Consider the following 24,851-nt stretch of genomic DNA (forward strand, 5'->3'; position numbering starts at 1 on the left):
AAGATAAATATTGGACTTGCGTGTCCAGAATTCAGGGAAAAAGTCAGGACATGTATAAGTAAACAGGTACTATTTAAAGTCACAAAACTGGATAAGGCCAGCCAGGTAGTGCATGTGAAGAGAGAATTAAAGTCTTAGGACTGTTTTAAGAATGTGAAGAAAAGAAATACTACCAAATAGAGACTAAAAAGAGAGGAAGCAGTAAAGTAGTAGGAGAATATGAGTGTTGTATCTCAGGGACCAAGTGAATAAAGAGTTGCCAGAAGGAAGGAAAGAGCAACAGCGACAAATGCTGCAAGAACGATGAGTAAGGGTCCATCGCTGAGGGTCTATCACTGAATCTGGCAATGTGAAGCCACTGAAAGAAGTAGAGTTATGGAGTTGAAAGTGGAACCAGTGGAGGTATGAGAGAGTAGGAAATGAAGGGGCAACAAACTCTTTCAAGGAGACCTGCCATAAAGCAGAGCCTAGGAATCCAAGATGAATCCGGAAGAGAATGTGGAGTTCAAAGTGTTCTTTGATTTATTCTTTTTTAAATATATGACATCTGTATGCTTACGGGAATGATCCAGCAGAAAAATAAAAAGTTTACAATGCAGGAAAGAGAGGGTACAATTGCAGGAGCAATGTCACTGAGAAAGCCAGAGGAGCTGGGATCCAGGAGAGAAGAGGAGGGGTAGCCTCAGGTGACAGTGTGTTTGGCTCAGCCTCTGTGACACGTGAAAGGGAACACCTGAGAACAAAGGCAGCAGGTTAGTACAGATGGAGGCAGGAGTCATGGCACTTCTATTTTCTCAGTGAAATAAGAAGGAACATCAGAGAATTATTTAGAGATTTGTAAATATTTATAATTTTAATCATTATATGTAGAAATTAATATCAATAACAGAGTATAAAAACATTTCAACTAATAAATTATTAATAAACAAACCTCTACAAAGCTTGCTATAGATGAGCTGAACAATTTTTAAAATGTTTACTTATCAGTATTTTATAGTCATGTTTTTATGTTATATACCTTATCTGATATAAAAAACAAGATAACCACTGCAGAATATCCAAAAGGTTAAAATAACTGAATCGATATTAAGTAATATTTGCCACAATTTCTAAAACAACAAATAGACAATCATTTCATCATAAATTCACTATTTTATCCATATTTGAAATGTAATTAATATTTATCTCAGAAGAAAAGACATAAGAATTGATTAAAGTATTGGACCATTAAGTTTTTCTGAGCATAAAATTGGTTTTCAGCAACTTGCTTTATTTAATGCAGAAAAAACAACCATAGAAATGATTTTGATAAGAAAAAAAGTGATGTGTAGTCCTCTAAATTAAATGCAATGTAAATAAATTAATATCTGGTTAAGTAAAAATCAAAACATAACACAACGTAACATATACTACATCATATATACTTTAGGACATTCAAAAGTCATTTATCACATAAAATTTATGCCATCCACGTAAAAATATTAAATATGACTTGAAACTCACTATTATAATACTATAATATAATTAAGAATCTTAATCTAAAAACTCTAGAAATATATTTTTCAATTCAACCTGCATTTTCCTACATAAGACATCTTTTGGTTTTGTTTCAGATGTGTCTGTGTGTGTGTTTTAAAGAAATATCATGGCCTTCTTTATTTCTTCCACTTTAGTCACTTACCCTTAGAATAAGACTGAAAAACATTCAGACGAGGAAAAAGATTGTCATGTAACTGTTAGCAACTGGAAATAAAAATTACTACCAACAGAATTGCCAATGAATTATTGCCAATATAAAGTCATTAATGGTCTTCATATTCACCACAAAGTCCATAAACTACTTACAATTATATAGAAATATATTTCAGGGAGAAAGTGCATAGGCTTTCATAAGATCGGTGTATATACTGAAAAGTTCAAAATTCACTGTCATGAATGACAACTAACATGATAGAATCTCAGCAAAAATATAAATAGTGTCTTATAAATAAGGGTTATTTTTCCTTCACGATGGCATGTAAGGCATAGTATATAAAAGACAGGGAAACAAGTCATCTAGACAATAAGAAGCGTCAAATGAAAATCTGCCCTCCATGTATTTGGAGAGAGTTAGAAACACTTCACCAAAGACAAAATTCTCTTAATTACTGCTCAAACTGAGAATGTTAAAATTACCAGCACCATCATGATATATCACTGTAGAAGCAGAATCCTCCAAAAGAAAGAGATAGTACAATTGAACAAGTTTAGTATTCGCCCCATGATTCCTCAAGCCAAAATGGAAAACAGGCACAAATTTGGACTCTAACTTAAAATCTTCCTTAAGTTCTATCAGTCTCTAGTCAAGCTAAAAGGCCTTTATTGGCATATTTTCAACATTGTGGTTGGGAGACGGTTGACTGCCACTTACTGGCTGTGAATGGCTGCTACTTGCTAAAGCAGATTTCCTAACCTCTCTAAGTCCATTTCCTCATTCATATAACAGTAGCTTCCTGCTATATATAGTTGTTGGGAGAAGTGAGATAATGCATGAGAAAGAACACACTGTACTAATAAAAATGATACAAAGTGCATTCCTTGAGTGATTAGTCTCAGGCTTCATGTTCTTATTTTTAAATCTTTCATATTTAATAAACACTATATTAATTTTGGCTAAAAAATTTAAGTTATATTATTCACTTACAAGCCTGCCTTCTTGAAAACATAGTACATAAATAAATCTCTGTATATTTACAGAGCTCATATTTAAAATATTAGCACAGTAAAAGTTAGCATAACAGAAGTCACAACATTCTTGTGTTTTATATATATGTACACATATATAAAATACATACTATATTATATGTGTATATACAGAGGTGTGTGTGTGCGTGTGTGTATGTATATATATGAATTTTTTGTAAATGGTCAGAAAATAGAATTCACAAAACACGCTTTCTGGGCCCTAAGGTCTCTGTTGTGACTAATTAACTTTGCCATTACATCATGAAAGTAGCCATAGACAATAACCAAAAGAAAGGTCATGGCTCTGTTCCAATAAAATCGTATTTATGAAAACAGAAAGCAGGCCACATTTGGCCCACGGGTCTTAGGTTGTTGACCCCAAATTTAAAGAATTTACCGCAGTTACTGTTTTGAGGACTGAAAGGACACAAGTTTGGGGATCGGTTATTTTTGTCTGTTTGTTTATTTATTTGTTCACAAACTAACTATGGAGAAATCTTGCTTTGTTACTCTTTCTAAGATTAAAGAATCTGTATCAATAATATGTTTTTCTCCATAATAAAAATGATAAAATATATTTAATATTCTTATAGTCCTACTATGCAGAATAGGTAGTTTCTGATCAAAGTCATGTTTCATGTCAAATAAAAATATCCAATACAGTATAATCTCAATACAAATAATTCATAATCTCATTACAAACTGGCAGCTGTAGATAAGGTTAAAATTATCTGAACCACAGTATTACTAAACACATATAATAAAGAGATATTTCATACAAATTTTACTTTATGATTGTAATATTGTCATGGTATGCTTACTTAGTGTTCTAAAAATCCTAATACAATTGTAGCTTCTTGAAATTTCACCTCAGTTCAAACTGCTATGTCTAAAAGGATAATATGACAAGGATTTAACTGTTAAGAGTATAGCTGGCTCTAGATTTCTCCAAGGGAATCATTTCAGACTTTAGACTGGACAAACATGTTAGCACTACATGTCCTAACACATATTTTCAGAAGAAAAGGTAACTGAAGCACATTAATCTTTCATTTCATTAGTACTGCAAATTAGTCACCTATCTACTTGTACAAAACAATGTACTTTCTAATATATTTGTAATTATTTTGGGGGATATTTTTATAAAAATCATTCACACAATTTCAAAACCTAATAGGAACAGTATTATTTTTCTACCATCAAATGTGCTGTTTCTCCTAAACTATATTAATGAAAAATAGAGCTCCTCTTTGAATTTTTTAACATTAAATATGCAATTTAAAATAATAAAGCTGATTTCTTCTATGTACATGGTCTCAGTAGATGAGAACCAAAAAAAGCAAAAAATGAAAATTATATCACAGTTGAATTAGTAGGAATACAAATTACTCTATATTTAAAATTAGGATTAGCCAAAAAACACTATAAACATCTCTATATGACATATTATTCTCTCTTTCTATAATACCCAATGGCTTTTAAAGAGCAAACATATTTTCATATCTGATTATTTGATAATATTTTGTTAAAGAATGTCAAGTTTCTGAAAACGTGCCTGGTGACATTACTGGTTAACAAAGGGATAAAGACAGTAATTCCGCTAATTTTTATAACCAGTAAGTTATTAAAATTTTCAATTACAGCAAGAAAATCTGTTCAGGCATTATTTGAAAATACGTTTCCACTTACTTCTACCTGGACTATTTATAGAAAAAAAAAAAACAATCAGTGTGTGAATAAAGAAAAGCAGGCCACTACAAGTAAAACAAGCAAAGTAATACTGTTTGTAGCATGTCTTAATGCAGGAAATAATACCCTTAATAATTATGCAGAATATATTAAGAAAGTATTTTATTAAAAAAAAGAAGCTTCGTATTATATAACACCAGGAGAGCTTCTATTTTCTTGATTTTTGAAAATCACCCAAATTTGAATATTTTGGAAAGATGTTTAATATATTTGAAATTGCTATCCTGATTATATGCATTTGTGTGTGTGCGTGTGTGTGTGTGTATGGGTGTGTGTTATGGTTTCAGCAGTGGGTATGGAAAAGGTTTCCATCCATTTCATCCATTTTGTATAAACTGAGGGACTTCAAGTCTTTCAAGGTTGATGAAAGTGTACATGTTAAATACTGTTAGCATTTCTAGAGAACTACTTATCTATATAATTGTTTACCATTCAGATTGAAAGCAATCAAGAGTTCTGGTCATTCCCATTTTGATCAGGAAATTGCAGAGAAAGTCTTCTATTACTTCAGGAGCTAAGTTCTTTGAAGGAAGGACTGTTTTCTCCTCCTGAAATTTAAATGTATGTGAATGAGGCAAATCGTTGGTTTCATCTCTAGTGATATTAAATAATCAGAATTCTAAGGGAAATTGTCATTTGTTGCAAAGTCATGCAAGAGTGACCACAATTTGGAAAATGAAAATCAAAGAAGAGTAAATATAACTACTTCAAGTGAAGGTCTGATGACAGAGAAATTGAAGTGAAAAAGACATAGCAGGTGTAAGGGCTGCATTTAGTAAGTAAAGTGAAGTACTTGAAATTTAAATGACTTTCAAAACTTCACATAAAAAGTTATCACTGCTAAACTATAAGCTATGGTTGTATTCAAAATTCTCACCAAAATTTGAGTATCTGTAGCCTGTTCTTGAACAATTTGAATTGCTTTTGCCAGATCTTCTTCACCTTCTGGAATGCTAAAATTGTCATCTGCTATCTAAATCACAGAGAAAGAAGAGGATAGAAGGGTTAGCAGAAACATAAAAATACCTTATTTCATTTCAGAACTGATTTTTCCTCACAAAACAAAGGATCAAAGAAATACATTTTATGTAAGACACTATGTCATTTTGAAGATTATGAAAAATGGATAACTAACAAGCAGGCAGCTTTCTGACTTCCTTTTAAACATCACTCAACGTTACTTCTAATAAACTTGATATTAGCTTATGGATAACTGCTTTTATCTAGAATGACAAATGTAAACTAAAAAGCCGCTGACAAAAAAGGTTAGACCATCTAAATGCCACCATTTTCTCCTCATTCTAGATTTTCTCTCCCATTACTTTTTCATAACTACTACTAGAACTTCAACTCTCTATTAAAAAACACCTCACTGTCTGAATATTAAGCTCTTGGAAGAACATAATCAACTCTAATTATGATATTAATGATAGTTAACACTTATAACATGCTTCTTATGCACTGATCAGTTTTAAGCCCCTTACATTTAACTCATTCAGTAATTTCATATGGTATGTATTAATATTATCTCCATTTTACCAGCAGTAATAAAAAGCCTATGTTCTTTGTCCTGCCTCTTGCTTGCCCAAACCAGAAATTGCCAGGCTTGCATCCACATAGTTTCATTCACAGCTATTGTCATCTAGGAGTGACTCTATCCTCCAAGCCTCACAAGTAATGATAGATCCCATCGGAACAGTGAATTAAAGAAAATGTTTGAGACAGTAACCACATTAGACAGAAGTACAGCTAAGCTGGAAGGAAGCATAGAATCTGAGTTCCAGCTAAGTAGTGGAAATTTGGGAAATCCTGCCGAGAACAGACTGAATAATGGGGAATGCCTGCTGGACAGATGACAGTCTGTAGTATGGATCCACAAGGCAGGTGATATGGAGCTGACGCTGAGGGACGATTAACAGGAAACCAAAAAAAGCTAGACGTATTAAACAATCTAAAATTTTAAATACAATTTTCACACCTCACCCTTAACCAGCTGAAACTAAATTCAGTTGAAAAATCAGCATCTTAGGGAATGAATGAATGGATGAATGAATGAATGAATAAAATATTTAACAAGAACAACCACAATGAATTTACAGAATACCTAAAATGAACGAATTACCTCTTCATATTCATAATCATCTTCAGATGCTTCAGTTATGGTGACTTCTGAATATCTTGTCAAGTTTTAATCTCAAAATATGTGGAATAAAATGATTATATTTAAAATTGATTTGACCTTAGAGTATTAGATCCATTTATCTCACCAAGTTGGTAAATGTGTGTAATTAAGCTATTTTAAAAAATTTCTCTTCCCATAGAGCTTATAAATGTTTTATAATAAATTATTTTTAATCATTAATTTAAATTACTGTTCTACACAACTCGAACCCATGAAAAACTATATTTGTCTATGGACTATCTAATGATTTCCAACTTCTTTTCATGATGGCTTACAATAATGTACATAGTATCATAAAATAATATAAATTAGAAAGAGATAAGGAAAATAATGGACAGGAAAACTATGACAGTAAGTTTTTCCAATTTATCTAAAACCACACTGAATTTTCCAGTGCTCTTGAGTCATTCACAAGGCAGTGAGATTTCTTTATTTGGATTAAAGTATTGCAAATGAAAAAGAAAGCACACGATTATTTAAATATAAGTAAAAAGTACATTTGAAAGTTTTCATCAATGATATTGAAATCTTCACTTTTTTTCTTATAAATATTTCTCAATTTTACAATTAAATTCTCTTCTCAGGAAAAAATGGCCTAATTTTAATCAAACATAAACTATACAGCCATAACTCAGTAGCTCATAAATTATCAAGAAATAAGCATTAAAATATGAATGGAAATAATTCTAATAAAAAATTCTAACAGCATTGCTATAAGACTTTTAAAGGTATATTATTCTAATAATAAATGAAAACTTCAAGATAAGTTCTTTTGACTAGTAGGCTTACTTTTTTTCTTCAAATGTATAGACGTGGTTATGCCAGGTTTACAAGGTATGAAATTCAACACTTTAATGCACAGTAATGGTTATAAAAGTCGAAGATGAGATTAGCCTAATTTTCATTTTGCTGCTTGTTATAAGAAATTATCTGTTATTCTGTCTCCCAAGAATTAGCTGAAGGTGCATATAACTTGCATTGTTTGTAATAAGAACTGATAACACTCACATAATACTTAATAGAAGCCTGACACTGTCCTAATGGTTTTATATTTACGAACTCATTTCACAAGCAAGACTGGAACTATTATTATCAAGACTGGAACTATTATTATCTCCATTGCACAAACAGGACTCAAAGGCACAAGGTTACACAACAAGTACCTAACAGTGTTGTGAATCAGCCCAGAAGTTTAGGTTTCACTATGCTATACTACCTCCCCTGCTCTGTGCATGTAAATACTGGAGGTCATTGCCAATTAGCTTCCACACAGTTCTAAAACTCTGAAGATGGGTAATGCATTCTTGTTACTCATCCCCATCATAAGCAACAGCTCTGTAATGTTTTGCCTTATCACTTGAGGAGACACTTAAGCCTAGTTCAGCGATGACCAAGTCCCAGGAATCAGAAACCTGTCAAAGGGTATTTTATTGACAAACATGACCATTTCTCCCAATAATATGGTGAAAAATAATTTAGGCTATAAAAAAACTAGTGAAAAGTAGGTTAAACATCCACAAAAAAATAAATAAAAGTTTCATACCTGCAGTCCATCCCAAAACTTCTGAACTCACCCATATTGAGTACCAAGTGTGAAGTACCTACCTTTCACTATCTTACCTAAAGTACTTCCAACATTTGCCCAATGCTCAGTTGCAAAACCACTTCGATACTTTAATGTATTGCTTATGTCAGAACCTCATCTCTGGATTCTAAAATCTGTATTTCTTAAATTTATTGCTGTATAACAAACTCCTCAAAACTTTGGGCTTAAAAAAATAAGCAACCATTATCTCATAGTTTTTGTGATCAAAAATTCAGTAGTGGCTTAGCTGGAGGATTTTGATTTGGTGTCACTCATGAGGTCTCAGTTGAGATGGCAGCCAGGGCTATAGGCACCTGAAGAATTAACTGAGACACCAGGATCCATGTCCTGATGGCTCACTGATGTTGGCTGGCTGGAGGTCTCAGATCTTCCCCATGTCGGTCTCTCCACAGGCTTCTTAAACTTCCTCAAGACATGGTGGCTAGCTAACTCCAAAATAAGCAATCCAAGATAACAAAGCAGAAGCCACAAGATCTTTTATGAATAGCCTCAGAAGTCACACATCATCATTTATTCTATACTCTCTGGTTACACAGGCTGACCCTCTTCAGTGTGTGAGGGTACTGTACAAGAGAATTTATACCAGTAGGTGAGGATCACTGGGCATCATTTTGGAGGCTGGCTACTGTATCACCTTATAGAATTTCAAGAATATTAAAAGAGTTAACATAAGTAAATTATTTAGGGTGTACGGCTTATAGTAAATGCTATACAAGTGTTCGCTGTTATTTTCTTTGTTCTGGAAAGAGATAAGTACCTGTGGTAAAAGTCTCCTAAGTCTCCCATGGCCCAGTTCCCCCATGTTAAGATGAATGGAGAAGATACTTTAAGTCTCCCTCCTTCTCTAGATTTATATTTATCTGACACATTTTCACTTAATGGGATAAAATTTCCCAAGGTTCAGCTACAGGAAGTCAGTCTCTATTTTATGGAAAAGTAGGCTCCCTTCTGAGAAACACCTACTAGAAGTTGATTTTGTAAGCAATCACTTGTCGTTAAGTCTCCAGAAAATCAATGCCACCCTTCGTCACCGTTCATACTATAATAAATTTCACAAAAAAAGAAAATATTCTATAAAGTTCTAGATAGACTTTATAACTGTAAATAAACCAATCCTGACAAGAATATTGTGAGGAAAAAACATGAAAGTAAAGGTTGCTAAACATAAAGCAATATAAAGAAAAAAGTGATTTTTCTCTCAAAGCTTTAGAAATATCAAACAACACCTGTATACCCAGAAAATATTCTAAGCAATTGATTTTAATCACTAATAATATATTCTGTTTCTCCACAATCAAGAGATTAAGAAAAAATAACTACCATTTTATAAAGCTTAAAAACCATTTTCAAATAGATCATAACCATATTTATTCTCCTAACCTTATGAGATCAAATGGCAGATATAGTCATTTCTGTATTGGGGAAAAAAAAAAGAAAATGAATCAAAGACATTAATAGATTTGTCCAAAGTCACATAGCTATGAATGACAAAGACAAGTTTCTTGAATACAAATGCCACGAATTTTCTACTACACCATGCTGTTTCTAAAGTTACACAATAGGGATATGCAATTTTTGCCAATATCCTAAATAATGAACTCTCACCTATTTGTTTTTCAAACTCTCAAGTGTTATATTACCAACAGCTAAATCAAATCATTTAAATAGCTCAATGTGAAGACCTTAAAGGAGGGAGAAGTATAAAAGGGCTACAGACCAAAAAATTAAATTAACCAAGGGCAAAGATTAATGAGACAAAAGGTGAGGAAAAGGACAAATACCCAAAATAGAAACCAGTATCCTCCTTGATTGACATTTTCAGTCTCCACAATATGATTTGAACAGAAAATCTTCACAGAAGCAACTCAGTTGAAATGTGATGTTGCAGTGTTACTGAAGAAATAGATGTACTTGGCACGTTTGTTGGTACGCATCTGTCTAGCTGTCTAGCTGGCTAACCACACGTGGACACACACACAAATGAATCCCAAAACAATTCTGTGGCAGTTTACAAATATGCATCCAGTACAAAATTAAAAAAAAAAAAAGTGAATATGGAAATCAGAAGAGAAAGGGGAATAGTAGAAATAAGATAAAGGTAAAGATGCAGTACACACCATAGGCCTCATGAATTTTGTTAAACTTAACCCATAGGTTTGCCTCTAACCTTCCCCAGCAGTCAGGATGAAAAGGTGGATATAATCAGATACCAATTCAATATCCATCCAGTGAAAACGGATAAGATTCTCAGCAGATATACAGCAATTTCTGGATCCAAAGTAGGAAAGAAATTACACTCATAGGTTCTCATGAAGAGAACACTGTGGATTGTACAGATATTGATCCCCTTGGCCCTTGGGACAGCCAGAAAGACAGCATGAAACAGAATCTGACAGAATACCATATGCGAAAAGCACTACTTCAGAAGCAATATTGCCAGAGTAGAAATGTGCAATTCATCAGAACTGCTGAAAGAGAAAACCCTGACTCTGGTTCTACTTTTACTGGGCAACTTCCTCATCTGTAATCTAGTCTTTTAGGTGATCCTATTCTCCAGGAAATGTCCACATGATTAAACTGGTCACAGCTCTCATGCAAAGTTATTTTTCCACGGCAGAATAATAAGCCAGCAGTCTGGCTTAAAATCAGTTTCTTTATGCCAAGCTGACTCTGAACCCCTTACAAAACTCCCCTCCCATTATTCACCTAGTATTCCTTCAAAGAACAACACTGAACTCCAGTTCCAAAATTTATTTTTTCCCACCTGTCTATTCTCCTCAGATCTGGTTCTTGCCTTTCTGCCTATTTGAGCTTGACTTGAACCTTAATACTATGCCTGGTTTTCTAGCCTGCTCTTGCCCAGAGCACCGTCTGTGGCTCCCCAGTCCTCTCTTGTCTGCAGCCATAGCCTATAGTCCCACCTATTTCCAGGCCACGTTCTGTGTCCTAGAGTCATAGCCCAGACTCAAACCAAGGGTCCCACTCCTTCCCATCTCCACTTGTACTAGAAGGAATTTAATAGGATTTGAGTTTGCACAGTGTAAATCAGTTCCCTGGCATTTATTCACCATGGGTGAACTAACTGGTACTTTTGCACTAGCAGAATCTTCACTAGATCCTGACCTTCTAGATCTTACCAGAAAGTAAACCAATATATATCCACACTGAAACTGCCAGGCAGCCCTAAATCCACCATAGTACTGCAGAAGACACAACTGCAGGAAGCCTCAGGAAAGTATTTCATCTGGTCTAATGGAGCAGAGCTTGAAGTGCCAGTTGGTATGACATGGTAACAGACAAGGTTCTGCGAATGGGCCACAGCCAGAAATAAATAAATTTTGGATATGAGCAGCATACAAACTTCCTCATACACTGGTCTCTTCTACTACTGCATTTGTAGGTAGTGATCACTGCCAGCAGCAGCATCTTTATAAAGAATTGGAGTGAAGCATATAGCTAATTATATTTTACATGATTTCCCAAAGCTACTATAGACAGAAATTGCTTTGTAATTTTTGCCATCACTGCAGAGCCAATGTACACAGAGGCAATCTAAAATCTAGTCTTGATCCTCCAAGATCAACATTTTACCTAATGAAATAAATAGCAACATCACAGTCATGTTCCCTTTCTTAGGAATGCCAATTTAACTAAATAAAGTTAACTGAATAATATAAACCAAAGATAACATATAACTGGCATGCTTGTTCCTGCTTTCCCCATTGTTGTTTGCTTCCTGCAGTCTTTCCCACCAAGTCTTCATGAGGTCTCAGAATTCTTATTAACACCACATTCCAGGAAGCCACTACTATTTCAATATTATTGCCAAGAATGGAAATTTTTTGGCCACCCTTGCCCCAGCTAGCTACTGTACATATTCTGTCTCTGAAACTGAAAAATAACTTGCTTTCAACATGTAAGATTCACAGCTCTCACAGTTGCTGCTGATGTTTTCCAACTTCTAAGCCAGGAGATCCAAAGATATCAACTCTACATATTATACCCGTATCTGAAAATATAAAGGTTAGAGGTTAAGATATTTGTCTGCAGCCTTGCTACTCCATTATAGTTCTTACCAGCAGCACCTGGAGGCTTGTTAGCAATGCATAGTCTCGGCCCTAAACCAGACTTACTGAACTAGAATCTTCACTTAAAGATCCATATCTTTAATTCATATGCACACTAGAGTCTGACTAGAGGACAAAGAACAAAACACATAATTTTTTCTGTCCAAATAGCTTATGACTTTCATGCATGTAAAATTCAGCACTCTGGGGCTACATGGCTCTTGGTCTAGATTCCACATTCAGATTTTCTATCCTTTTTATTTGACTATATGTAGACTGCAACTAAGCACCCATGGGCAAGTTCAGTTTTGCAATGATAAGAAGACATATACGACTTGAGTACATAATGATTATGAAGGATTTTACAAATATCTTCTTGCTTAATACTATAAACATTCTAGAGAAGTAACATAAGAAAAAAAATGTTCAAAGGAATAATAAAATATTTTTAGATGACAAAAGTTCAACTTTAATTAAACAAAGTTATCAGTGAACATCACTACTGCAATGAAAGACTGGCTAGGGATGTCACTTAAAAAGACAAGCAGGCATCTTAAGTGTCAGTTTAGCGTGATCACCGTATTTCAAGGTCTGGAATCCTTAATTTTGCATTTCCAGAAACAGTTGGCTATAGGGCTGCATTCAGATTGATTAGCCTCAAAGGTCTGGCTTAACTCAGTCCTCAGAAATTGTTGTTGGGATCAGAGAACACCTTTTCAATGACCAGCAATCTTATGTTCATGATCTAAGCCAAATTCTTAGTGTTAGAATGCCTAGAAAGATGATCTAATAATCAAAAGCTAGTTAGGGAAGCAGAGAATCAGCCCAAAGAGAGGTAGATAAAAACAAAAAACAAAACGAAACAAAAACGCTTTGGGTGCTCCACTTTCCTAGAGTCCATGTACTCCATTACTCTTCCTTGAACAAGGACTTTCTCTAGACAAGTGGCAACAAAATCAATTAGGTATTAGCTTTCTTAATACAAATCATTCCAGCCTGCACCTCCCAAGTGGAATTAGGCACTCCCAAATGTTTACAGCCACACATTAATAGGCAGCCTGTGGTATTACTACAATTGAAAGCCTCACCCAAGTCATAATGATTTCTCATCAAGGATTCATTCACAAAAGACAAACAACCTTCTTTACAAATTCTAGAGACACCTACTTGGCCCTTAACAGATCGCACAGTAAAAATCTAGCTTTCTATTTTACAATGCTGCAAATACCTTTTTTATGAAAAGTTCTCCAGAGGAGTTATGCACTCTATGACTAGATTTCTTAAAGCTCTAGAGATAGCTATGTAAGAACTATGTCATCTATGTTTGTATCTCATCTTGTGGAAGTTCAAAACATAAAAGCAAGGATATTGTGAAAAGCTTCTGAAGAGAAGCAGATGGCACTGTTAAATCCAAACGGTTACAAGGCAGGGGTGTTGCAGGAGTAAGAAATCTTTTTCCTAAACACGTTTTCTAAATTGTTGTCAGGAACGTGGGGCCTTTACGCATGAAGCCTTCCCCTCATGGTGGATCCTGGCTGTTTCTGGTTTGGGCCCATTCGTCTGTACATATTCTTTATGTCTGAGTGTTTAAAAGCAAAGGGTGATTTCCTGGAGAGTCTGAGTCAACATCTTTCAAAGCCTTACTCAATATTGATAGCTCATTGTCTAGTGTTCCAAGAGCATCTGTTCAGTCATAAATAAGGGACGTTCAATACCAAACGTAGTAGATTAGAAGTGATTAAGTGAATGAGCAAAGTAGAGAACATCAGACTTCTGATTCATTTATGCATATTATAACTTTTATTTATCCACTGCAATAGCTCAATTAAATTACCTGCGAGCTAAAGACTTTAAACCCAAGAAAGTCTCACTTCAGCAACTATCATAATTGCCTTAAGAAACAATGTCAAACAACATTATACAGTCAACTCTTAATTATGCATGTTAAGAGAGCTCAGGGATACAGGGATAATTGATATTCAGAAGTAATCCTCAAACTCCATTTTAACTAAGAGTTCAAGCCTCTCCCATGACTAAACCTCTTACCTGAACACTGCATTGAATATAGGAAAATTGACTGGTTAAATGTTTAGTTTTGTTATCCCCTGACTACTCTTTGGTTGAAACCCAAAATTGCAATCAGTCAAGCAAAAGAGAGATGAAAGAAAAGCAAAAGGGCTAGATAATCACAAACTGGAAAATGAACTCTAATTACAGTTGCTTATATTTGCAAATGTGATTATTTAGAGAAGTCTTTGTAAAACAGGATTATTGCAAACTGCTCTATGTTGGCAGTTGTGAATCAGTGACTTCCCTGCCAATTAAGTAAACCTGATTTTTCACTGCTGAAAGTTGTGCTCTATTGGAGTCCCACCATTTATTACCAAAAAAAAAAAAAAAGTTTGCAAAAAGTTACCTCGTTGTGTTGTCTCATGTTAACAATTAAACTGTGTTACAGAAATCACTTTAATGCAGACAAAAATGTTAAGATGACTGGTTATCATTCACTAGCAAGGACACTGGGTAACTTTATACTTGATGCAGATAAGCTCTGAAAGAATTACTGACTTGTCTTTTAAAAAGAAATATTACTAAAAAAGCTCGTTAGAACTATAAAAAAAAGTATAAAACTTCATTTCAGACACTAAAGCACCTACATATTTCATGCAAATTGATTTCCAACTATTCAAACTTATATACCTGTACAAATCATGTTTGCCCAAAATACTCCTATTTTCTTAGATCTTTTCAACTAAGTTCTTCAATGCTCCCTGTAGCAGGAATGTGTACTGAGCCTGAACCAGGACGGGTTAATTAGTTTGCAAAAGCTCACAAAATGAATCAGTGTTGGTCTTGAATTAAAGCTGGAGTGATTATAATTGAACAAAATAATATATACGAGGTAAACTTTGGAATTTGATTCCTTAAAGAATAAAACAGATAAACCATCTCCCTCCTGTCTAAAGAAAGGAGTAGGTTATCTTTTTTCTCATAAACTCTCCCCATCTCTCCAATACAATTAATCGATATGCCTAAAGGAGGGGAACTCAAAAGAAATAGTGAACTTAATTATCCATACATGGTTTTTCAATTATTCTGGTATTTCCACTGATAATCGCTCATCATTATCTGGCTTTTTCCCAGCAGCACCTCTCAGCCTTGTCAGCCCACCAGGATATCATTTAATTACTAAAGAGAAAAAAAAGTAATTATTACTAAATAGCCACAACTGAAACTACCCAGGAAGTTGATGCTACCGAAACAAATCATTTAAGCATTGGACACGGGCTGGATATGCTGAGCTTCAGCTCGTTAAAAGCCAGAGGCAGAGGTCTTTCCCTAATCTCTTTCCTCTATTTAAATTTGTTCCAACGGTATTCTGAAAGTTTGGGAGTTTGTTTAGGAAAAACACTAAGCGAAAGGGAGGTTAGATCAATTTCTTGTGCCACCTTCACATAAAACTTCTATCCAAAGTTTACTGAGTGGTTACTAAGCACGAGACTCCTAAAGGTCTTTCAACTCTTCTTCCAACAGAAACGCGGCAGCCTAACACTAACAGGCGAAAAATTCACTGGTCGCTACCAGGGGATCGCGGTGGCGAACACGCCACCTTAAGGACCAACAGGCGTCTAGCCGGCTCGGAGGCCCCAAGCCTCAAAGGGCGCCCCGCAGCGGGAAGCCCGCGCTCTCGCCCCCAATGCCCGTTACCACCGCCGGCGCCTAGAAGCCGCGCCTGCTCGGGAAGGATACGCTCCAGGTAGTAGGCGCCCTCGGCGGCCACCGCGTCTGCGGTTTCCTCGGCAGCCGTCAAACCCATGCCCAACGCTTCTTCCAGAACCCGCAGGGGCGAGGTGGGCACCCCTTGCTGAGAAGCCATCACCACTGCTCCAGACCCCGCCCCGTCCCCAGGAGCAACTTCGAAGACGCTTGCCGGAGACCCCATGCAGCTCTCGCGAGAGCGTGACACTTCCTCACCCCTCCCACCAGGCCAGTTTCTGGCTTGGAAGGGCTGCCCCAGCCCTAAGCGTTGGTGCCCCCTCCGCTTCCCAGGTTACCACGGCAACGCCGTTGCTTAGTTACCCTGAAGTGGACGAGATAAGATGCAAGGAACAGTTGGCTTGGATTACATACATTTTCTTATCGAGGCAGCTGGTTTTCCTTAGTTTTGACCTAACATTTCTTCCTCACTTTATTTTCTTCTCTAAACTCCCTTTCCTTGGTTCTTATATGCCCATCATCAGTCTCCGGTTTTTAGATGTGTGTACAGCCCCAGTTGTCCCCAAGGAAAACCCCCGGAAAAGAGGAAGATTCTCAGTGCCTAAAGAGGGTTGGAACGGGGGTTAAGTCTTAGAAATTAGAATTGAGAGACTGACCCAGGGGAACTACCATCCTCAGACGCTTTAGCAATAAAGAACTAGGGTGCTCGGCTAAGTCAAAGCCATTCTAGTGCTCCTCTAAAACATTTATCCGGACTCTTGTCTTGACTTTGATTTCATCCACTGAAACTTGGAATAGTATTTGAAGCATTGATTCTTGCCAAGGTGAAGCCACTTTCATAAGAATTATGAGGTACAAGTGGCCCTAATCTAACGTATAATAAATATTTGACCAATCATGTGCAGTCCTTTCTCTATAACAGATTCTTCCTCAGATTTATATTGTGTATATATTAGAAGTAAGCATTTACTGGGTACTTTTCTTTGAAGATTCTTTTTCATTCTACATTTCTTGATGAAAAATGTTTCTCTACCTTAAAGCATTGTTGCAAGGAGTAAAACAACATAAAGAATTAAGAACTCACCAGGCACATAATCAACTCTAAGAAATGGATCTTATTTCTATTGAAGTTAATTATTTTGTTTTTTAGAATAGTCGAGGGTCACGATTAGATATAATATTTGGAGAATACATTCCTGCAATTTTTTCTTTTAATAACTTAGCATGTCCTGGATGTCTCACATCAAACATATGCTGAGTGCTCATTAAATGCAAGGAACAATTATAAAGAGCTGCAAATACAAGAGAGGAACTCTGAAATTCGAGAATCAACTGCTTTTATAGAAAGCCTGCTCTTTATTCCAAAGGAAGGCATTATCTCATCCTTCAATGTTATTCTCTGTAAACACAAGACTGAGAAATGGCTGGGGTAAAGAGTGGTCAGAACCTTGCACACTAGCAAGGTATGTGGGAGCATGGAAGTACCATGGAGGAGGCTTTCTCTGAACAATTAATGTTAATTTTGATTTTTTTCCTTTGTATGTTAAAATGTCTCTTTTAGTTTTTAGTTGTAGTACATCATGTTCTACATGTCAGTTTAAATTCTGGCTCTTCTGTATGACCTAAATTAATTTAAGTTCTCTGAGTCTTAGTTTTCTCTTCTCTAAAACTGAGGTTTTTAATGTCGACCCTACTAAAATATAAAGAGTAAATGAAATGTGTTAAAAGCATTTATTATCACCATGTCAAGTATGTAAAATATTTACATTAAATAATTATTAATAAAATTGACCTAAAATATTAAATAATATGCTGATCCCAAATTGGATGTTATATTTATAAGAAACTTACATACATAGGGACATTTTTAAGACAAAACTTAAATATTTTTAGAAATATCAGGCACTCAAAAAAGGAAAATTCTTTAATAGAGTCATAAGAAAATAAATTAGAGCAAGTAGTCACTCTTTAAGGTAGGGAAGAAGTGGCAAAGATTCTTGTCAAAAGAGCTTAAAAAAATAAAATAAGATAAAAAGTCTCGTAAGTCAAAAATGTATCATTACTGCATTCTTCAAAAAATAAACATATACTTTTTTTTTAATTCTGCAGTTCAATTGTCTAAGGGTTCCAAACAACCAAACAACCAGAATCCCCAACTTAATTATGTCTATTTTGCAGATTTTAAATTTAGAAGTCACCAACATATTTGTGGCTTAATTACAATTTGAACATATGTCACAGGAACCTAAGCAGCCATACATTTAAAAATTCATATTAGAAGCATGTTTAATGTTTTATTTTGTAATCCTTTAGGTCTCTCCAATGGGTGATAATATTTTTAAGCAATAAAATAATTTTAAATATACAGAACCAATAACTGACTTCAGATAAAAAAATGAGATGCAAACTTTTGTGATGACTTGTAATATCTTAAAACTAGTACATTTTTTCAAAGAATAAGTTTTAAAAAAATAATCTTTTTACATTGGAAATTTTGTTTTGCTAATTGCTGGTTTAATTAAAAAGGGGCGTGAAAGCCTTATTGAGAAAAAAACATAAACTTCGAATCATAGTAATGGTTTCAGTTTTAATGCTATCCTAAAGTTCTTCCATCCTATAGTTTTTCCCTTTTAAAAGTTTCATAAACTTTCTTAAAGTGGAAGAAAACAAAGTGTCTTAACATTTTGATGAATGAACAGCAAGCTGTCTCGTTTATCTTTGAATAAATACATTCCTGAAAGAGATAAATAAAGAAAACCAATTGAGACAGTCGAAATGAACAACGATGACAAACGACAACAGATTTTATTTCCTCCCAGCATAAATGTTCAATTTTTGTAAAAGAAAAATTATTTTTAAAAGTTAAACCAGAAAGTAATTTGACAATGGATTCATTCTTCGCATTTGTAGTTTCAAAGCAGAGAATACTCATATGCAAAAATATAGTAAAGAACTATTCAATTTTCAGAAGTTGTAAGTGTACATTTGCTTTCAATAGAGCCGAAGCCATTTACTGATGCATCATTTTTTTTTTAAGTAACTATCTTACTTTTTTTCAAAACATCACAGTAAGTGGTAGCCAGTTTTAGAACTTCAGAATTCATAGAAGTGGTGGTAATTGACTGTGGTGGAAATTATCATTTTCAACCATATGGCTATTGTTTCCCTTTTATTATTATCAACCACTTGAAAATCATGTCTCCTGTGTTCTTAGCCCATGTAGTTCAAACACTATCATTCCTTTAACTCTGGGAATCACATAACCTAAAATATCCCATTTTGCTTGGCTACATTGCTCAATTCCGGAATTGGCATGGGACATAAAAAGAACCAATGAGACTTGGTGGTAATTCGTTGGGTATTGTGGAAAAGACACTCCTTTTTGTTCCTTGAAACTTAATTTCTGCAGTTGCCATAGCTCCTTTGCAAGTATGAAGAAAATCGCTGCCCAAGAATTGAGTCATCATGGAGAACCTGGATGAAAATAAGGGGAATTTTCAGTCCGGATAAAATCATTTTAACCTCTAGTGTGTGTGTGTGTGTGTGTGTGTGTGTGTGTGTGTGTGTATTTCCTTGCTCAGTCAGCTGAGAAGGCTTAGAAGCAAGAATACTCCCATAGCAATGAGCATACCTAACACCTAGATCTTGATTTCTAAAACCATTTTCAAATAAAAGGTATGGCCATTGAAGAAATGGCCAAATCTAGGACTGAGCTGAAAATGCACAAGATGAGCCTGGAGAATCTTATAGTACCTGACAGTAAAAAAAAAGCCTCCATCACCAAAAAAACTCACAATAACAGAGGTATATCAAAGTGACACAGCCAACAAAAAGAGTTCACAAAAAGTATAAAACTAAAACAATTTGAGCAACAAAATTAAGCAAGTTGTATTGAAACATAACCCAAAAAATAAAAAAAAATTTATGAGTTCATATTGATATGAATAAATGATTATATAAATAAATAGAGAAGAATGTGCACACCTTCTGTGAAGAAGAATTCCAAATAATACATGTAGATGCACCACATTGCGGAAGGGTGGCATGACACCCCACTCCTTAAGTTTGCACTGCACATGGTGACTTTCTTCCAAAAAGTGCAATATGAAAAGGGGGCAAAAAGAGCAACTTTACAGTGGAGAAACCTGACAAACGCTACCTCAAAAACCCATAACCCCAGACTAATCATAAGGAAAACATAACACAAATCTTAATTGAATGACATTCTACAAAATATCTTACTAGCACTCCTCAACACAGTTAACATCATCAAAAGCAAGAAAAATATGAGACATCATCACAGCCAAGAGGTCCTGCAGAGACATGCTGATTAAATGAAATGTGGTATCCTGGAACCAAAAAAAAAAAAAAGGACATTAGGTTAAAACTAAGGACATCTGAATAAAGTGTAAACTTTAGCTTAAAATAATGTATCAATATTGGTTTATTAGACATGACAAATGTACCATATTGATGTAAGATGTTAATAATAGGGGAAACTAGGTGTGGTTATATGAGGCCTTTCTGTAATAGTTTCACGACTTATGGGTAAATCAAACTATTCTAAAATTAAAAGTTTCTTTTTAAAAAAATTACTTGAATCTCGAATTAAGTGTCACCTTAAACAAAACTTATCCTTTGACCTTTCTCTTATTTGAAATAATAAATTAGTTTTGTTTGAGAAAGTTTCTATCGGGCTTTCTGTCACCTGCCATTCAGTAAGACGGAGCTGATCTATTGACTCTGTAGAGAATCTTTGTTTTCATACTATTTGGAGATATCCTTTACTGACAAGCAAGTTTTTCTAAAAATGTCTTATGTAACGTACCTATGTGCATTGAGACCTGAAAAAGCTTTTCTTCTCACACAAAAATACACGTCGCTTTTACACCCAGTAGAAAACTGAGTGGGTTATTTTAGAAGTCCAAGGCACCCTTCTCTGTCTTGTCTTCTAGTCAGGCACTTCCTCATCTGTAGATTGAAAAGAGAAATATAAAAAGAAGTGGTTAAGAGAGCAACAATGGCAATGATTGGAGTGAGACAGGAATTAAGCAGGGAGCAGAGACAGATTGGAGGTAGGAGTTGGAGAAGGGGTAGACAGAAAAGGAAGTCTGACTTAGGAGTCCATCGTGATATTTCCCGGCAGTGGAGTCTTGCCATGGAAATACTACTATTCAATATTCAGTGGGGTGTGTAGCTGTTTCCAAGACAGCCATTAAGGTGGAGCTTTCTTCCAGGCATTGCAGGTTCAATTGCTACATTCCCATAACTGAAAGCAACAAACCAGATTTATCTAAAGCATTTTATAATCCCTGATTGACTATAATGTTTCTTAGCATGTCCATAATTATCCACACCACTAAAAATAAAGAAGGATGAAGAAAGCAAGCAAGGAAGGAAGGAAAAGGAAAAGGGAAGGAAAAAAAAGACAAGAAAAAGGAAAAAAGAAAAGAAAAAACTTTTACTCTAAAACATATACCTGCAATGCTCAATTCTTATGGGATGATAGAAAACAGTTTTAATTTTTTCTTTTTTAAAAGGTAACTCTTTTTTTGTTGTTCCTCCAGTGGAAAAGGAGTGACAGTGGATGTGCCAGATAGCACATTGTAACCAGAAAGCTCATTTCCTGGGAATGGTGGAATAGAGAGTTGTATCTCAAAGAATTTAACTGAGTCAGAGGGCTGAGTGTAAACTGAATGTCCAGAACCACACAAATCACAAATTTGGGGAAAATGAGATTAATGGATTAAATGGTAGATGACAGGGAAAAATCCAAGACACATGTGGAAATTTAAAAAGAGTCATATTGTAATGAAAAAATGCTGTATTTGTTACGATAAACAAATTATTCAGTTTAATATCCATATTTGCTTTATACCCTACTTTGATCTAGATTTTTTTATGACATCTTTTATTTACATACTTAAATAGTCAATGCCTCGGCAAATGTTTTTTACATAGAAACATTTGAAATATTTAAAAAGAAATAAGATATAAAATATTGATATGAGCGAACTTACCAGCCAGAGAACATTTAAATAGGGACCATTCATTGTTCCCAGAGACTGAGGAGGATGAGAACTATTCCTGGATGATCAGGAATTTTTAATAAACATATCAGAAAGTCCAATGGCTCCTGGATTTATACTTGAATTTAAGAGGAAATAAATATTTTATGTTCTAAGAAAGCTCCAGTAATGAAAAACTGTTTTCAATAAGATCATTCACAATTTGGGCTTCTGAGAGTGAAAAGTAATCTACATGGCTATATGAATGCAAAGACCCCTGGGCTAACTGCTCACCACCACTCAAAGCCCTTTCAGCCACTGTTGCCTACACACCTCCGTGCCATGGTGACATTACCCACATGAAGGCATCTACTTCTTGAAGAAGAAAGCTGAGCATAATATACAGCCTTAAAAGGCATAATACAGAAGCCATTTCATGACTGACTTTCCAACGATGAGAATGATGATAGCTGACATAGGATGACTGAATGCTTTATCTGGAATACTTTATTTGATCCCACAACAATCCTTTGAAGCAGTTTACTAAGGGAAGGATGAGGAAAGTGAGATGCAGAGCAAATTAGTAAATTGCACAAACTCCCTCATCTAGGCAATGCTAATGGCTGAACTCTTTACACCTCCGATATGGGAGGCGTGGTGGTGAGACTCACCAATGTGCCCTCTTGCAGCAGCCTTTTCTCTTATTTTGGTCTCTATGTGCAATAATGAAAACCTTCCCTTGGCGTTAACCTGCCCATTCAGGGTCAGGATCTTTTTTTTTAATATATATAAATTTTTAATTTTTCAATTATAGTTACATACAATAATATATTAGTTTCAGGTGTACAACACAGTGATTAGACATTGATATAAGTTACAAAGTGATCACCCCAATCAATCTGGTACCCATCTAACACCATACATAATTATTATAATATTATTGACTATATTCCTTATGCTATACTTTACATCCCTATGACTATTTAGTGACTACCAATTTGTACTTCTTAACCCCTTCCCCTTTTTTACCCACCCCATACCCCTCCCATCTGGCAACCATCAAAATGTTCTCGGTATCTATGAGTTTGTTTCTGTTTCGTTTGCTAATTTTGTTCTTTAGATTTTACATTTAAGTGAAATCATATGGCCTTTCTCTTTATCTGAATAGAGTAAGTCAGGGTCAGGATTTACAGCAACTTTTACTACATTCTAAACAAATAAGGATATATTTCCTTCACAATGTATTTCAGACATTGATCCACATTCATATATAGAGATGTGGCACATTCTTTTTAGTGGCTATATAGTACTCCTCTATGTTGCTGTATCATAATTTGTTTAAGCAGACTTCAGGCCATTTTCCAGTCTTATTTTAAGCCTTGGCACTTCACCCAACCTAGGAATGAGAATGATCATCTTCCTTTCTTTCTAACCAAACTTGACTGGAGTGGAAGGCTCAAGAGTGTACCATACACTCCCAGGGACATGCTCCTCCTTTTGTTTTCATCTCTGGAATTCCTTCAGGCAATTCATTGTTGAGTATCATATGGAAGTTTCTCCTAAATATGTAATAAAATATTTAACATTTAAAGTTTTCATAATTAGTTTATGTTTTCAAATGTTTGAAAAAAATTAAATGTAACACAATTAAAGGTTCAGAGAGAATTCTAAAATTCTCTATTCTGGTAAAATTTTCCAACTTGTTTTCTTATCGTTAGTATTCATGATATATTTCTTCAAAGTAACAAATAACCATTACATTTTGAAAGCTGATATTTAGGTTACAATGACTGGTCAATTTTAATAAACAGAAGTGTGAAAATATTTACATATTCAGCAGAGCTCTGGCTTATTTGTATAAATAAAGTTCACTTTTTTTTTTAGTGGCTGCATTTTACTCTTTAATATACATATAATGTGATTTATTTCACCTTCCACAATATAATGCCACCATAAGCAATATTAGAATAAAATCCACGTACACATAAACTTAATTAATGGTTCTTTGATTTTTATGGTACAGATTCTGTAGCATGGTAGATCTGGCTCAAAGGATATATTTGTTTTTAATTTCAATAGTTGTTGCCAGATTACCATTCAAAAGGAACTGAAAAGCCTCACATTTACATCTGCAATGTATGTATATATAAGATTACCATTCAAAAGGAACTGAAAAGCATCACATTTACATTTGTAATGTATGTATGTATTGCTTTCTCTTTAATTTTTGACTCGGCTGGAGGTAACATGACATCTCAATGATACATTAATTCTCATTCCTTAACAGTGAATTATAGTGTTTTTTTTTTTATGTTTGTTGCCATTTCAATTTGCAACATTTTATTTTATTTTTATTATTATTTTTTTAGTCACGGTAACCCTTGGATAACCTCACAGATTTCAAGGACCTTGTCAGTTTACAATCCCTTATTTTTTTATTTTTTATGCCTACAGCACCTGGTCTTCCTAGGTGGTCTCCCATCCAAGTACTAACCAGGCCCAACCCTGCTTAGCTTCCGAGATAAGACGGATCTGGCTTGTTCAGGGTAGCATGGCCATAGACCAATATGCAATTTTTTTAAATTGTACTTTATCCTCTTCCTCTTTTTGATGTTTCTTGTCAATTTGTAAGAGTTGTTTGCAAATGATTAATATGAGGCCTTATCATATCAATTATTTTGCAAATACTTGTCTATATTTATCGTCTTGTTATTGACTTTACTTATAATATATTTTGAAATAAAAAACTTTTAATTTTTATATGGTAAATTATGGCTATATTTTCTTTTATGTCTTCC

The 24,851-nt window shown here is 34.7% G+C and overlaps 1 protein-coding gene and 1 pseudogene across 4 annotated transcripts in view; both read right to left on the minus strand.

Moving 5' to 3' along the window:
- Positions 1–16,255, minus strand: part of SPAG16 (sperm associated antigen 16) — a 755,650-nt gene extending 739,395 nt beyond the window's left edge. For all 4 annotated transcript variants that reach the window (XR_002779953.1, XM_011358649.2, XM_023529787.1 and 1 more), the window contains exons 1-4: positions 16,079–16,255; positions 6,596–6,642; positions 5,351–5,446; positions 4,903–5,021 (exon numbers count right to left, since the gene is read on the minus strand). Coding sequence is in view for 3 of the 4 variants with exons in the window: in XM_011358649.2 (XP_011356951.1) it covers positions 4,903–5,021; positions 5,351–5,446; positions 6,596–6,642; positions 16,079–16,205 (389 nt within the window). In the remaining variant the exon portion in view is untranslated. The remainder of the gene's footprint in view (positions 1–4,902; positions 5,022–5,350; positions 5,447–6,595; positions 6,643–16,078) is intronic.
- Positions 16,256–24,498: 8,243 nt separating this feature from the next.
- LOC111738723 lies at positions 24,499–24,616 on the minus strand (annotated as a pseudogene).
- Positions 24,617–24,851: the final 235 nt, after the last annotated feature.

This window comes from Pteropus vampyrus, unplaced genomic scaffold (genome assembly GCF_000151845.1).
Source record: "Pteropus vampyrus isolate Shadow unplaced genomic scaffold, Pvam_2.0 Scaffold42, whole genome shotgun sequence".
NCBI classification, from domain to species: Eukaryota; Metazoa; Chordata; class Mammalia; order Chiroptera; family Pteropodidae; genus Pteropus; species Pteropus vampyrus.